The sequence below is a fragment of the Tamandua tetradactyla genome, chromosome 25 (assembly GCF_023851605.1).
Source record: "Tamandua tetradactyla isolate mTamTet1 chromosome 25, mTamTet1.pri, whole genome shotgun sequence".
Lineage (NCBI taxonomy): Eukaryota > Metazoa > Chordata > Mammalia > Pilosa > Myrmecophagidae > Tamandua > Tamandua tetradactyla.
The window spans coordinates 35270160-35287144 of record NC_135351.1 but is presented as its reverse complement, the minus strand read 5'-3'; the positions used below and the strand labels follow the sequence as shown (position 1 = coordinate 35287144).

Sequence of the window (16985 nt, the reverse complement as noted above, 5' to 3'; positions counted from 1 at the left end):
GATTACAGCCCCCTTCTTCTGTGTGAGGTCTGTGAAAAGCATAAAACTCAATTTCTACCTATAGGGAGTTTACTTAGTCTTGGGAGGTTGGGGGAGGAGGGAGTACATTTTAATCATAACAAAGAAAGAAACAATGTAATTGTCCTAAATTATTTGAGAAGCTATAAATAATTGTAGGGTATGGATATTTTTTCTACTTTTCAGAAGAAAGAGATGAGTGACCAATAAGCAGAGGTTTGGAGACAGATTTCCACTTAGTACAAGGAAGATCTTTCTCACTATTAGAGGTGTCTTAAAGCAGTGAATTTTGTAACTTGGAACATACTCAAGCATGACTGGTTTGAGCAAGGTGGTTGTAAAGGATATGACTACATTGGTTAGTTTTCTTTAAACACAAGTTTGTGCTTTTCATTGTTATTTCTAGAAGTAGAAAACATGGAATGTCTCCCGCCCCATCATGCACATGTGTATATTCATACCTATTACCCTTTTCCTGATGGATTCTTCTGTGTTCTTTAAAACTTAGCTCAAGTACCATTTCTGAGAATCTTAACTGATATTAACAACTGTTACAGTCAGGGTTTAATCAGGAGACGGAAACCACAAAGGAATTTGAGCAGGGAAAACTTAATTTAAGAATTATTGGCTATGGCAGGAGATTAGAATAATGAAGGATTGACTCATAAGGAAGAGAAGTAAAGGATACAGAATAGCCGATAATGGGAGGCAACCACCACTCCTGTGGCTGACATGGAGTTAAGAATGAAGAGAATCTGGGAAGGAACCCTGCCCCACTCCAGGTGGAGATCTAGACCTTGTTGGAGATCTATAGCTGTGCAGTATGGCTGACTGGGTGATGGAGAATTTAGTTGAGGCTGCAAAGCCTCCTGAGGGGATGATAGGGGGAGATGCCCACAAGAAGGTACCACATCCTGTTGGCCACTAGACACTGCTGGAGCCTATTAAAGAAGCACATCAGTGAACCAGGGAGAGGAAACCCTTCCTCTGTCGTGCCCTCCAAGACCTTCTGTTGACTAAGATTAGGTTCACACCATCTGGAGAAGGAGGGACGTGTGTAGGTCCATCTCCATTATCATGGAGCCTGCAGTGAAGGGCAGATGGGAACTGGCAAGCAGGAAATTGGTAGCTGGCATGAATAAAGATGCTTTGAAAAATCGTGTAATTAAATTTAAATATTTTGTTGTGGTTATTTGCTTCCAGCGTTAGTTGAAAAGAGTTATGGTTTCCAAAATACCCATTACCTACTGAAAATGTGAGAGTTGTTTAATTTTCTTTTTGGTGACTACTTGCCACCTCCTCTTCTCTTTTCAGTCTGCTTCCTGCCTTCTATCTACAACTGCTCCTGCTTCTCCTTCTCTCATTGTGTGCTCACCAAGGTCACCAAATGACCTCTGGGTTGCCAGAGTCAGTTGACAATTTCCAGTCCTCCCTGACTTGGTCCTGAATTCACTTCTGACCCTGTTAGCCTTTCCCTGCTGGAAGCTTTTCTCCCTTGATTTCTGATTCCCCCTTTCTCCTGTCCTCCTGCCATCCCTCTGGCCTCCCTCACCTTCTCTTACTCCTCATTTTCTGTCTTCTTGTGATTTTCCATCTTAAGTCTTCTCTTCCTCCCTGAGTTCATCCCCTCCTGCATCCTGATGCTTCCCAAATCTGCATCTCCAATCCTAACCTCATCTTTTCTCTCCAGACATGTGTCTGCCTGCTGCTGCATGTCCACAGGGTGTGCTCCCAAGGGTACCATTCTTGGGAGATTTGTGTGACTGGTGCCCCTGGAATGCAGCTTCTCCACCTGTCTGCTTCACAGACACTTTCAGATTCACTGAGGCTAGAAAGGATCTTCTTGTACCTTAATTTCCTATCTCGCAGTTAATGGCATCATCAGCTCACATTTCTCCAGAGCTTTTTGTCATTATCCCCACTCACCTTATCACTCCAATCTTAACATTCCTTCTTCCAAACTTCTTGAAGGCACTCCATTTCTATAGTTTGTGTGTCTTTTTCAACCTCCTCTGTGTTCTAACATGAAAATGCCATCATGCCACTTCTCTGTTTGGAATTCCTTCTATGATTTATGGGGCCCCTTTATGATTTGTCCCTTCCCTGCCTCTGTAGTCTCCATGTGGTCCTATCTCATCGACAACATGTGGCTCTTAACACAAACCACATTCAGTTATGACTGCATCTTTGTGCATACACTTTCCTTGGTCAGCAGTGTCTTCCTTCTTCCCCTGTCCGTTCACACAACTACCCTTGAAACTCCCTTTCCTTCTGCAGAGTGCTCAGCTCAAGTGTAACCATTCCCCATCTGGATTCTTTGACCTTTTTTTGTGTTTCTAGTGTGCATTATGGAAAGCATTTTTTTTTCAGGACAATGCAATTGATTTTGTCTTTTTCTTCACCAGTGTAATTCCTTAAGGGTGGTATATTTTCATCTCTTTATCCCAGACCTGGTACTGAAGCACTTAGTATAATATTCAAGGAAGGAAAGACTCCTCACTTTTTATAATATGAATATTTTTATTTGCAAGAAAGAGTGGAATGTCATTTGTCATATTTAATGAAAAGTTTTAAAATTCTAAAATGATCATTGCTTAATAACTATTGAACTCTAAATATATAAATATAGCAACTAAATATAGCCAACAGGTAACTTTGCTGTGTATGACTCATAATATTCTGTCATGTTTTACAGATCAAGGATCTGGATTTTGTGTAACTGGTAAAATTGAAGCTGGTTACATCCAGACTGGTGACCGGCTGCTAGTGATGCCTCCTAATGAGACATGTACTGCAAAAGGTATTCTGCTATGAGAGTCTTTTGCTAAATAAACCTTTAAGTTGAGACAGCAGATTTTTTTTAACAGAATTTAAGTTATTAGCTCCAGAGTAAATAACCTCTTACTGAAATTGTAACTGACTGTCAAAGTGATACTGTCAGAGATAAGAATGTTGAAAACATTAAATGATTTTTTTTCTGTTTTGACTGTGTTTATATGTGTCAATAGATCATTATAACTGCTGTAGCTTCTTTTTTTTTTTTTCTGACACTGATTCAAGATGTTTGGTTAGGGCTTAACCAAGAATACAGATACCTGACAGATATATTGAATATCTTATTTTGTAGCAGAAATTATATTTGAATCCAATTTGATACTGTGTAGTCAGTGGCTAAACAGACTGCTATAATCTATTGTTTTGAAATGTATATTTCAGAATTACTATAAATTAACAGCTTTGACTATTCTTATACCAGTATTACCAATATATACACACACACACACACACACACACACACATATATATACAGGGAGACTTAATTAAGAAAATAAGATGCAAATAGAGAAAAACCTGATGTTCAAAAGAAAAACTGAGTTAAGGTGCCACAGTCATTGCCTTTGCACATAGATCTAATATGTATCCTTTCATAATGGCTGATAAGTTGTTATTCTTTTCCCAATTCCAATTAGAAGTTAATAAATCCCAAATTTTGTTAATGGATGCTGTTGATGGTGGCACAAAATTGTGAATGTAAATTAACATCACCTGGAAGTGGTTAAAAGTGGGAAATTTTATGTTGTCTATATATTACCACACTCAAAATTTTAAAACAAAACCCGTAGACCTGTACAACACAAAAACTGAACCGTGATACAATAATACTCTTGGTTCATTAATTGTAAGGAATGCTCTGCCCCAGTGCAAAACATCAGTAATATGGAAAATTGTTTATGTGGAGGGTAGTATATGGGCACTCTGTACTTTCTGTATGATTTCTCTTTACGCCTACAACTGCTCTAACAAAATAAATAAATGCATACAATTTGGAAATTAATATCAACATGAAAGTACAAAGGCAAAAACATAACATTTTTGTATACTAAAAAAAGTATGTAAGTCCATACTTAACGTTAATCCAGCTTTTAACTATGCCTCTGACTTTAATATAAAACTGAAAGTCTGTTTTATACTATAAAGTAATATTATTTGTAATTATTTTAAGCTAAAGTATAACAGTGAAAAGTTTAAAAAGTTTGTTTCAGTATTTTTTTTCTGTTACACTTAATTTATATTCATAGTTTCACCTGTCTAGTTTACAGATTTGATTATATATTTTGTTTGAATTTGCTCATTTTCTTGAAGATTTTATTTAGGTATAGCAACTGAATTTAAAAATTAATGAAGGAATGAAAGCCAAGATTACTCCTTTTTTTATTGTTTGCATTGGGATCATGAAAATTTTGATTAGAAAAAATGATAGGCACTTTTTAAAGTGTTTTTCTTAGATCTGTTGTTTTCAAGTACAGCTCCCTGCTTTTGATTTTTAAGGTGGTTTAGAAATACTGATACTATCTGTGTGTTAACAAGCTATTTCATAGAATGCGGTTTTTTTTTTTTCATCGTTTCTTAGTACGTTTGCATCGGTTTAGAAGATAGAATGTGTTTTTTAAATAATCAGCAGACATGAAATCTTTTGTTCATTGAGCTTGTAGTATGAAGACTATTCAAAATCTTAAGCCAGGGTGGTATGACGGTGGCTCAGTAGCAGAATTCTCGCCTGACATGCCGGGAACCCGGGTTCAATTCCTGGTGCTTGCCCATGTAAAAGAAAAAGAAAAAAAGAAGAGAAAAACAAATCTCTGTTGGATATAAGTAGGAAGCCTCTTTTCAATCCCATATTTCATAGCAAAAATCAGGTATAGTCATTTTTTTTTTCAATTTTTTTTTTTTTTTTTTTTTTGGCATGGGCAGATACCGGAAAACAAACCCAGGTCTCCAGAATGGCAGGTAGAACTCTGCCACTGAGCCACCGTTGCCCACCCTAGTCATTTTAAATTTACATTTAACAACTAAATTTATTACTTCATATTTAACAAATATTCCTTAATACCATGACTCTTCAGACTTTAAGAGTCAAAGACCTCTTTGATACCTCAAAGAAAGTCATGGACCATCTCCTCTGATTAATGCAGATGAGCACCTATGGGATATATCAAATAAAACTGTAGGTTGTCTCAGATCTCTTAAAGCTTTCCTTGGATTCCCTAAAAATCTCCAAGGAACTGTCCCTTGAGCGTACACTTCATGGGAAAAATGAATATTTTCAGAGAGATATGAGTGAATTATAATTTACTAAAAACAAGTCAATCAATAACTGTTCCACTGTGCATGGCCTATACACTGTCTTTATTGAAAGACTCAAGTTCCAAGGGAAAGGAACTTACCCTATAACTGCAGAAAATACGTGATTTCTTTTAATAGCCTTTGCATAGAGTAGCTTGGGTATTGTCCACTGGAACTGGCATCTAGGATTACCACTAGGTTCTATAAGTATATTACACCTGGGGTCATTTTTAAATTAAATTTTATTATCACTGTTTCCTTAAAGATATCTCTTTCTTTTCATATAACCAGTGTTCAGGATGTAGATCTCTCTCTCTGAGAAGTTCTCTTTGTGCCAGAAATAGTAGAGGGCTGATGAACACCATCTAAAATACTTAGTCTGTATTGAGTCCCTGTGGATTACTCAGAGAACCCAGGCTAGTGTTTAGGTGGTTGGCTAATTAAAAACAAAGCAGAAGAGAATAACATAAACTAGGCATCTAACCCCAGTCCATTAAGAATAATTTGAACTATTACCTGCATCTATTAATATAAGAAAAATATTTTAATGGGGCCTGTTCAATAATTATTACAGTTGTGTCAATAAGTTCAAATCTCTTGATTAGATAAGCAGAAATCAGCCTTTTATGGGCAAGTACAAGCCACATTATGCTTAGAGTGGTGTTCTGGAAGAGTCAAGTATAAAGGAAGTATGTTTCCCTCACAGCTCACAGTTATACTTCTCACTCTCAATCCATTCATCTTGAAAATGATGAGTAGTGGCTGATGAAGCACAAATCAGCCAAGCTTTCTTGGTTGTTATGGTTAGACATCGAGGTGTTTCACTGTATGCTTCGGTTCTTACTCATTTCCAGGAATCACCCTGCATGACGAACCTGTTGATTGGGCAGCAGCAGGAGATCATATTAGTCTTACGTTGGTTGGAATGGATATCATCAAAATCAAGTGAGTGAAAAGATAAGTTTAAGCAACTGTTGTTTTGAATAAGGACCCCAAAACACAGAGATCTGCAATCCACTAGCTCATCTGAAAGATTGACTATTAATTTTGAATTTCATTTGGCCAAACATAGACTCTGGTGGAAGTATAAGAATAAGCGGAAAACCAAGTCTACTTAAAATTGGAATTAATGTATGTCTTGTTTTTTGAGTGAAATCTGCAAGATCAGAACATAAGGTTAAAAGCATAAAATCATGCTTTATGTAAGCCAAAAGGGGATTTAGAAAACGTCCCTAATTTATTTAATTCTCTTACTTTCTTTCTATATGATTTTAGAAGTATACCCATTGGGTGTAAATTTATTTGTCCTTCATTCACCTCCCCTCCTTTATTCATTTATTTGTTTTTGTTATAGTGTCGGCTGTATATTTTGTGGTCCCAAAGAACCCATCAAAGCTTGCACTCGCTTCAGAGCCCGAATCCTTATCTTTAATATTGAAATTCCTGTCACTAAAGGATTTCCTGTAAGTTTCAAAATGTTTTATTGTCACCTTTTCTATAAATTCAAAGTAGCTTTATCCTAACAAGCAGTAATTGTCTTTATAAGTGGTGATGCTAGAATTATTTTCAAATAACACCTATTACTCTAACCCAGAAAAGCATAAAACTAAAATATGGTAATATTTATTTTGCCCCTAAAGATTTTTTAAAAGAGGCATTGAGAAGGTATTTCATAATCAATAAAATAGAAATTGATGATAATAAAATTCATCCAGAGAAAATGATAAATAATTACTTTTTTGCTGTGCTTTCAAGGTCATCTACTTATTTGTGTTAAATTGAACCTTTTGGTTTCTGTTTTGTTTTATCTAATAATTTTATTGGTATTGCTTTTTTTCCCTTAATTTTACAAGTAGTATATTGTTGTAGAAAATTCTGGAAACACACACGAAAATGAACATAAGAATGCTCTGTAATTGCAGAACCCATGTATACCTACTGTTGACGTTTCAGTGTAATATCTGTACAGATCATCTACCCATGGTATTCACGCGCTCGTGGAATTGTCCCAAAGCAGCACGTTCCGCCCCTGCTTGCTGTGAGGCTGGTTTGCAGGTCATCATCGGTGCGCATCACTTTAACATCTGCAGTTCCATGGGGAGGGAGATTTTATCTCTAATACTCTTCAGCAAGGAAGAATATTACTTGTGAATAGCAAGATGTCCTTGTTTTATATGTAATTTTTTTTTCATGTATTTGGGACCAGACTCTGTTTATAGTTTTATATTTTACTTTTGTCACTTAATAGATGAACATTTTCCCATTAGGCCTTTATTTATTTATTTTTGAAATGAGAATGACTGTTACAATGCACAAACAGTGAATCCTAACTTATACCATGGACTTTAATATACAGTTATAAAAATGTGTTATTTTCAAGTGTAAAAAAAAATATTTTCAAGTGTAAAAAAATGTTTATTTTTAAATGATCAGCTCATACAGTATAGATTCTACACAATAATAAAACATTTTTTTTGTTGGGATTAAATGCCTTGCCTTTGGAAATCTAATCAGATCATTTTTACCATTTGATACTTTTGAAATAAAAATAAAAGTTGACCTTTAACTTTTTCAGTTTTGCGATAGTGCTTTAGAGGCTGGCAAAATTTAGCCATTTTACACTTACATGCCTATATTTGAGTTTAAACAGTAACCGTTTGCTTTATGATTTTTTGTAATTATGTCTTATGTCAATTTGATCATATATAACATTGTATTTGTAAGATACTGTTTAAGTACTTTAATGATATTTCATTTCTCTCATACACTAAAAAAGAGTTAAAGTTCCTTTCCAAAAGTTATTATAGTTGAAAATATTTAATTTTTAAATATTTAAAATTCATGTATTGATAGCCACATAACTAGAAGCTAATCGCGTACTCACAAACGGAGCTTATTCATAGAAAGCCGCGTGTCCTCCAAGGAAGAAGGTGGAGTGGTTGGTTACTGCCTGTTCTTACTCATGCAGCAATAGTATTTGAGAGGTCGAGAGGTCAGTAGTTACTTTGAATAGTAAGATTGTTTTCCTGTCTATTGTAGCTTTTTAAAAATAAGTATGAATTGAAAGTTTTCAGTATTGCTTTAGGAGATTTCTTCCGAATATATTTATTTGCAAATAGGGTGAAGTTTATTTCAGAAAAGAAGGTCGAATTTTGTTATTCAATCCAATATCCATTCTCTATGGGAAAAAACTTGAAATTTTTATAACCAAAAAAGGCTTTCTAAGCAATTAAAATTGTATTTTTGGTGACTGATTCCTAATACAAAATAAGTATATTTTTTGTGAACTGCTATTTGAAAGATACCAAAAAAAAAAAGAAGAAAGATGCCATAGAGATAGAAAGATGAATAAAATTTAATCCAGCCCCGTAGCACCATACCCATTCTTCATGTACCCTGTTTGTACCTGGGTTCCAGAGATAACTGGCAAAGGCTGGATGGAATTCACTTTGGCTCTCGTGCATCTGTTCTTCTGAATTAGGCCAGCCTATAGACCACATCCTTAGGCACACACCCAAGTGAAGAATGAAGGGACTCTTGCGACGTGCCTGTGCCTAGGCTGTCACGGGAGGTGTTCCTTAGATAGTTAGACCTTCGTATGTATTGCACTCGTTCTCTTTGAATGCACAAAAGCGATTTTCACTTCTTTTCTATACGTTCTGGTGCATTTTTCCTATGAGTTGTTTGTTAATTCTTTTGGAATCTTTCCAGTTCTCAGTGGTCAAATGCCATTGAAAAGGGAAACCCATTTTACCTCTATAGAGAATGGAGGTTCAGTTGAGCCTTTTTGTTTGTTTTTTTAAACCCTGTGTGACTGATTTTCTCCATGTGTTTTAGAAGTCTTTCATCCCTTCATGGTTTCATATATCTCATAAATACTTGGTGCCAATTAAATGTTGGGCACTGGACAACTGTGGTGACTAAGGGATATCTAGGTCCTTTTCACATGGTTTATCATTTACAGTAAAGTGAGTTGTTCCATAGAGAGATTATATGTCACAGAGGAAGGGGACCAAGCTCAGATTAGGGGTCAGCCTTCTTGTAGGTGCTGCTTTCTTGGGACTTAGAGGTTGAACAAGATGAATAGGAGTTAGCCAATCGGAAGGACTGGTGCTTGGGCTGGCAGGTGCAGTCTAACCACGGGACAAGCACATGTGAAAGCCCAGGGGTGAGAAAGAGCTTGGTACAGGTAGGAAATGAAGGTGGAAAAGGTCTAGAATATAGAATGCAGGGAGGATGGAGAAGGATGTGGCTATAGAGGTGAGCTGGGGAAGGGCCTTGATGCCTGTGGTGGAATGAAACTTTCCAGGCTTTTAGAAAAACAAGGAAATGTCAATAAATTTGTACTTCAGAAAAATCAGTCTGGCGGCTATGTAGAGAATAGGTTATTGAGGGCCGAGAATGGTGGCAGAGAGACTGGGGTGGCAGAGAATAGGGGTTGTATTTTAATTCCTATGAGAAGTGCTGGTGTCCTGAACTGCCATACTGCTGGAAGGACTTTGAATGCCTATTACCTCTGTGCCCAGAGAGTTCCAAAGTCCAGGGTTGGGAGTCTGCAGTTCCCTCATTTTTCTGTTTTTTGCATGTGCAAACCAGAGTAGGGTTATCAAAATGTTTCTTCCAGTAAATGGTATGTATTTACAAACCGATTAAGACTTTGATCACTTTGGCCATTGCTGGGAATTTGTTTTTTCTTCTGTACCCACACTGTAGACACATTGCACACTTATGCTTATTATTTGAGAGAGCATAGTCCGTCTAACTAGATTCTGGTTTGGATCAGAATCTCTCTAAGCCTTAGCTTCTTCTGTAACCTGAGAGATTCTACTTATGTGAGTTTTAAAGGCCCCTTGGTCAGTGGTTGTGGGAGGTGCTTGGGATTTGTAACTGCAAGGGATCTAAGCATAAATTTCACCTCTGATACATGTCACGTATACACTAAACCTCTTTGATATGAAGTTTCTATGTACAAAACAGGGACATAATATATAAGGTCATCAATTAAATGTTTTACCATGTATATGCTGGGTATCATGATCTGATTTTTCCCAGTTTACTGACAAGAAATCTGAGGCCTGTGATATTGGCATGGAGGGTTATTAAGGAACTTGCCCCAAATTGCACAGCCAGATGAGAGTCAAGATGTAAAACCAGATCTGTCTGGCCTTAAAACCTGCCTCATTGTCCATATCAATGAAGTAATGCATTACAGTTACATCACAAAATGCTTGATACCCAAGTAGCATTAAAATTGTTATTTTCCTTTTCTCTTTATTTCTGTATCTCCAATATTTTATTCTTCTTGTCCACCAAAGATTATATTAATTACTGTTGGATCTGACATGGCCCCCTCCCTCATTTTTATTATTGACATTTGTTGAATACTTACTCAGCTAAGCGCTCAGTCCCATCTTATTTAATTCTCATCACAAACCTGTCAGACTTATCTATTTTACAGCCCAGGACTGAAGTGCAGAGAGATTGGAGTAAAGGAGCTGGGATTCAAACCCAGGCTTTTTCTCTATTACTCCTTACAGTAATAACAAACATTCTTCTAAATAGCCAGTTATTTTATTCAGCCTTTACAACAACCCTAAGATGGAGTTGTCCTCTGTGTTTTACAGAGGATAAAGCCAACAGGAAGTTGATAGAATTTCCCAAAGTGTACACAGCAAGTGGTGTGTGAACTGATTCCCCTGACCTTTCTCCAACCTGATTGGAGTGAGGGCCCCTAAGGAAAGAAGGGCCCCTCTAAGTGGGGGCCCCTAGAGATCCTGAAAGGCTCCAGGTGGCGATGCTGAACTGAGTGCGATTAATATGAGTGCCAAAATGGAAGGCAGGAGATGCTCTGATAAACAGATTTTCAGTGTTATTTTTTGTTTCAGGTGCTGTTACACTACCAAACTGTCAGTGAACCTGCCGTAATTAAACGACTGATTAGCATCTTAAACAAAAGCACAGGGGAAGTTACAAAGAAAAAGCCTAAGTAAGTGTTTTAATGCAGAAATTAAAAATAAAAAATGAAAAACCCAACAATTTAAACAGAGTCCTTGCAGATTATCTCATTTATGTAGTATTTCTCTTTGGGATGGGTGAGATGCCTTTTTACTTGTTTCAGAAGTCATGCTTTTCAAGGTGTAGATTAAAACAAACACATGTAAGTATGTAAGCCCTGTCTAGGTACAAATGCTAATAGAATCTCTGTTCTATGTGTGGTGCAGGGTGTGAATTGTAAATATAAATTTCTATGTTATGTTTCAAGCCCTAGATACTAAAAATGTAAAAATAAGGGTATTTAAAAAAACAATATGTTAAAGATGAATTTGAATTATGCCTAGCCTCTAGTTCCAAATTTCAGCTGAGTGCTTTCTTCAACTTTCTTATTATTCCTCAATGAGAAGTTCCTTCTGCTGAGAATACGCTTAAGACAAAATGATCTGTAGACTCTGTATGCCTTCGTCCCCTACCCAGACAGTAGTCTCCTTTCTGCTCGAAGTCCACCTGAGGTCACCATCATCACCATTTTGGTCCCCTCTGACTGCCACTCACATCCAGGCCTACAAGCCCCCTTTGGCTCAGACAGGGTCATCATTTTTCAAAGAAAATGCTTCTTCAGAATCTAAATACTGTAAAGAAGAACAAGCTACAAAAGACTAGAGATGAATGTTACAAAATACAAATTTCTTACTCTAATGCAAGCAAAATTTTGACTTGATTGCTTCCATTATGGGGATTTCCTCACTTTAACCATATGGGGACTCCCATCCAACATCTAAAATCCCTCCTTTTTTTTTGTCCTTGGGTGTTCCCCACCTTTTGCACCTGAATAGGAGTCCTGAAGGTGGTTAGTGGGTTCATGGGTTGGCTGCAAGTGGAGGAGAGAATCTTCACGCTGCTTCCCACTTGCCTGTTTCCCTTTAGTTGGGAAGAATGGCTGGGTGGACTCCCATGAAGATGGTTCTTTATATTTAACCTGAGTCTTTAGCTTATGGCATGAGTGCTTGCCATCTTCAGAGAAATGTGGTATCACTATGTTATGTGGCTAGCATTTCTTCAGGATCACTATCTTCTCTGTGCTATCGTCAGTGCTGTCACATGCTTTATATCCTCAGCAACCATATGAAGCAGGTACTATTATTTTTCCCATTTTCAGCTCAAGAAACTGAGGCTTAAAGAGACAGCATGTCATGCTTAAGGCAACTGAGTGAGCAAGCGGCAGAGCTGGGGTTCTAACCCAGTGAGGTGGTTCATGTAAATTGTGTTCTTAACTCTAAACAGGAACCAGGTTGTTTGGCCCAAGCAGCTGATTTGGAGAATTTGCAATCTGAAATTGGTTCGTAGTATCTAACCCTGAGTTTTCCCTTCCCTGCTCATGCTACAAATTCCAAGCTTAGTGATGCTGGGGTTTAACATGCGTTTATGTTAGCTCTCCATCTCCCTCTTCCCAGTCACCTTCTTAGTCCTTTTGTCCTGTTTTGTATCAATACCATTTAACCCTCCCCCTTCTTCTTAGGTCAGGCACATTGTAGACTCTCATTTACTTTTTGCTGAATGGAATTTTAGAAATTAAATTAACAGTAAGTCCTGAATTTATTAGATGCTTTCCTTCCTAAGGAATAGAAGTTTGGGGCTGAATTGTTCAAGCCAATATTTGAACTTACTCAGCTTAATCTATCTGTCCTTAAAAGTGGAGTTTACATTTGGCTTCTCTGTCCTTCTGGAGCACATCAAAATAAATTGGAGAACATTTTCCATATGTCCTCTTTGGTCTCTACCCCTAGATACTCTCAGTAAGAGTATCACGCAAGGCTTTTTTATTATTGTTTGTTTGTATAAAACCCTTTATAATCTGATGCATGCCCATTTCCCTTCATTTCCAACAAAATAATTTGAAAAAGCACTTTATGTGAGTATTTCTTAAATCCCTATTAAAGAATCATTGTTACTATGTGGGGGTAATGGTGTATGTGTGTGTGTGTATTTGTGAGAAAGAGAGAGAGAGAGAGGAATTTAGGGGAGTCAGTTGGCCCCAGGAGTATCCTCTTTAAAAATCACTCCTAGCACACATCCCACCAGCTTGAATTTTACTGGAGAAGACATAGGACATTGTACTCTTCTTTTAGAATGCAAGCACCTCTTTGTGGGATTAAGCCTTAGTGTCACTTTGTTAGATAATTGAACTTCTGGGTTTCCTCGCCTGGATCTTCTGCAGGAAGAAAGTTGAGGGGGAGTGCTGGTCAGGACTGCACTGAACATTTTAGGGTCGTTCTTTTTTTCTTTCCTAATAGGTTTTGAAAGACTCCTTTGATTTGTCTGTTGAAGAAGAAATGCTCATTTTTCAGGGCACCGTATTACGCCTATTCACCTCCATTGTATATCTACTTATTCTTTTGTGTGTGTGTGTCTAGGCTGTTGACTAAAGGTCAGAACGCGCTGGTAGAATTGCAAACACAAAGACCAGTCGCACTGGAGCTCTACAAAGACTTCAAAGAGCTGGGCAGGTTCATGCTGCGGTATGGCGGCGCCACCGTCGCTGCTGGTGTGGTCACAGAGGTACTCACAGACTGCGGCGGTTTCATGGCTTCAGGGAAGCACAGTGATGGTGTTAGAACCAGGCTTTAAAGTTTATATTAAAAAATCAAAAGAATAGTGGGAAAAATGTTTGGTTGTAAAATTTCTCATAGGGAGATTTCTAAATATACTCTCCACTAGGAATGTTGCTCAGGATTAAAGGAAGTCTTTGAAAAGTAGATCAGTAAGAATGCATTCCCAATTGTGATTTCTTAACAGAAAAGCCTTCGTTACCATTTTTTCTTTAAATAGTTAGCTCTCAGTGCATTTAAGACAATTTTTTTCAAAAATTCAATGAATACATTTGTAACTTTTCAAAAACATATCTATTATATAATGTAAAGTGCAGTTGAATTTTGGAGAAAATAGTCTTAATGAATTCAGAAGAATTCAGCAATGTAAATTTTCTACACTAATCACATGTTTAATATGAATCTTATGACTATTATATTTTTAAAGGGGCTTCATTTCATGTGATTGTTTTCTTCAGAAAACATTCCATTCATTTAATTGGATATCTACTTTGAGCAGAAGATTTGAAGTTAAATCAAAATTCATTTATGCATGTGTCATGTAGAAATCTTATGTTTAGTTTTGTAGAGTTACGAGAAACTTGAAGCCCATCATTTATATGAAATACATGTGGGAGGCAGTGTAGGGAAGAGGTGGAGGGAACAGGCATCACAGTTAAACTGCCCAAGTTTGTATTGTTGCTCCACCAGCTACTAGCAGCACAGCTATGAAATCTCTCCCTAGATGAATTTATCCGTAGAAATGGCTTAATAGCTCCCTCCTAGAGTTGTGCAATGAAGTGGTCCATAGAAAGCACTTGGCATAGTAATCGCATATATAAAGCACTCAGTGCATATCCGCTACAGTGCTTGTCAGCAGCATCTTACTTGATCTGTCACTGCATTCTTGTGGAAAATATGGAGAGGTTGTATTTGAATTAGCATGGCTGGGGAAGGGAGAAAGTTACAGGAGAAAAGAAAAGTTTCCTCTGGGTATAATAATTATTTGTGTCATTTTCTTTGTTGCTTTATAGTGTGATTGATTAAATCATAGCACTTGTACTTTTTCTTTACAGATTAAAGAATGATGAATCAGACTTCCTACGGTGTTATCGAAGTCAATGAATTAGCTAACCTCTGTTTTTAAAGAGCCCAGGCATTCAGTTAATGAAGCATGTGCAGTTGATATTTTGTAAAAGAGAGAAAAGAACTATAAACAGATGCAAAGAAGTATTAATAATCATCTCCTGCAAAAATTTCAAGTTGCCAACCAACTGGCAGAGAAAGGCCAATATTGTACCTTCATTTAAAAAAAACAGTTTTCCCTTTGAAAAGTGGATTTGCCTTGCCGATTTTCATGAAAACTATCAGAAATATGTGTGAGAAGATATGGAATTGTCATGAAATGAATTCTCCTTTCAGCCAAGCCACAAAAGTCTTTTGATTTTCAATTTTACTGCACACTTTTTAAAGGAAAAGGAACCAAATTTGGTTGTTGAAATAGTTGGTATTTGACCTGAACACTGTTTTTTAGTAAATGCTTAAGATTTGCTGCAAGTGACGATAAAGGTATTTTGTGTGGAACATAAGAATATCTCCCCTCTAACAAGTAAACTTTTGAAAGTTGGATTTGGAATGAGTGGAAGCTATTCCTTTGGAAACCAAGATATTATTTAAGATGTATAGCTAGCTAATAAAATGCCTTAGTTTGAGCATAACAATAGAATATGTTTGTTTCTTCAACATTTAGGAGATTCTCTGCCACTGTCACCGTGACTTGGGGTTTTGTGGAATCTTTTTCACCTAAAGGTTTCCAGGTCCTTTCACATGAATTCTTTTTATCTTAACCACAGCCCATCAAATATAGTCTCGTCTGTTCCTAACCATAATTTATTTAACTCTGTTTTTCCCATTCTCACTCTAAGAATTATCTGATGACTGTATCCTTATCTTGTCTACCTTACAGATTATAAATTCCTTCCAGTGAGAGTCATGTTTTTCTTTTAACTCTTAGCCACAAATCCCAAATTTAATGTATTTAACAGGTATTTGTCAGGCTGCCTCCTGAGTAAGAGGAGGGAGTCTTAGGAGAGCCTCGCACTCTGGTCGGAGGGACAGTTTATGACGGCCTTTGGAATGTGGAATGATTTGTCTGTCTTGGCTTCTCATGCACTACAGCATTTCTTCTTTTTATTGATGAATAACATGCAAATAGCAAAGTGTGCAAGTCACAGATGTGCCACTTGGCATGCACACACCCAGATAACACATTTTTTTTTACTAAAAACGTATTTGTTTTGTCACTTCAGAGGAAACTTGCTGAGGTAAGAAAGTGTTCTGTTTACATACCTATGTTAATCAGGAGTCTTCCAGATGCATGCGGCAGAAACAACCACCAAGACTTAAGCAAAGCAGAAAACTCTTTGAGAACCGGGGAGGCGCAAGGTAACCCTGGCTTTGAATCCGCCCCTGTAGTTGTCAGGGTTCTCTGGGAAGCAGAACCGATGGGGTATGTATAAATATGAGATTTATTATAAGAATTGGCTCATGTGACTGTGGAGATGAGCAAGTCTAAATTCCCTAGGGCAGGACTCAAGCTGGGAATTCTGATGGAGGTTTACGATGAATTCCCTTGAAGAAGGTGGCTGGCTGATGTAGAGATGCAAGTTCTCTCTTCTGACTGCTGACATCTTCAGTTCTCCTTTGATGGCCTTGGACTGAATGAGAAGACTTCTCTCATTGCTGAAGGCAGTTTCCTCAGTTGTGTATAGATGTAATCAATCACAGATGGAATCAGCTGGTCATTGATTGAAATCCACACTATATTCCCATAGTAACAGGCAAGTGCTCTCTTTCTAAACACCGGAACACCATAGCTAAACTGACACGTGAATTTAGCCATCAGTCTCTGTCGAACAGCGCACACAATGTCAACAGGGCTGTATCACCTTTCTGCTTTCCCTGGCGTGGGGGGTCACCCTCAGGCTTCCTACAGAGCTCCCTACAAGTCCAAGTTCTTATATGGAAACAGCGATTCCACACTTATGTCCTCAGATTCTCCAGCCCAGGACAGGCTAAAAGAGTGTCTCTGGGCCAGAGGTTCTGTAAACATCTCATCACTAACTGTGATTGAGCGCTGCGTCTTTCCCTGGGGCACCCTTGGGATTAGGTGTGAGACAAATATTACCCAAAGCACATAGCTGACGGTGTGAGAGGGTTTGAGATCCAGGTGCTATTAGGAAGGGGGCAAAAGCAAGACTA

The 16985-nt window shown here is 37.5% G+C and overlaps 1 protein-coding gene across 3 annotated transcripts in view; it reads left to right on the top strand.

Annotated features, from left to right (window-relative positions):
• Nucleotides 1–15450, top strand: part of HBS1L (HBS1 like translational GTPase) — a 90106-nt gene extending 74656 nt beyond the window's left edge. For all 3 annotated transcript variants that reach the window (XM_077144067.1, XM_077144069.1, XM_077144070.1), the window contains 6 exons: nt 2714–2818; nt 5997–6087; nt 6497–6605; nt 11028–11128; nt 13551–13695; nt 14801–15450. In XM_077144067.1, coding sequence (XP_077000182.1) covers nt 2714–2818; nt 5997–6087; nt 6497–6605; nt 11028–11128; nt 13551–13695; nt 14801–14812 — 563 coding nt within the window. In that variant the 3' untranslated portion in view covers nt 14813–15450. The remainder of the gene's footprint in view (nt 1–2713; nt 2819–5996; nt 6088–6496; nt 6606–11027; nt 11129–13550; nt 13696–14800) is intronic.
• The last annotated feature ends 1535 nt before the right edge of the window (nt 15451–16985 follow it).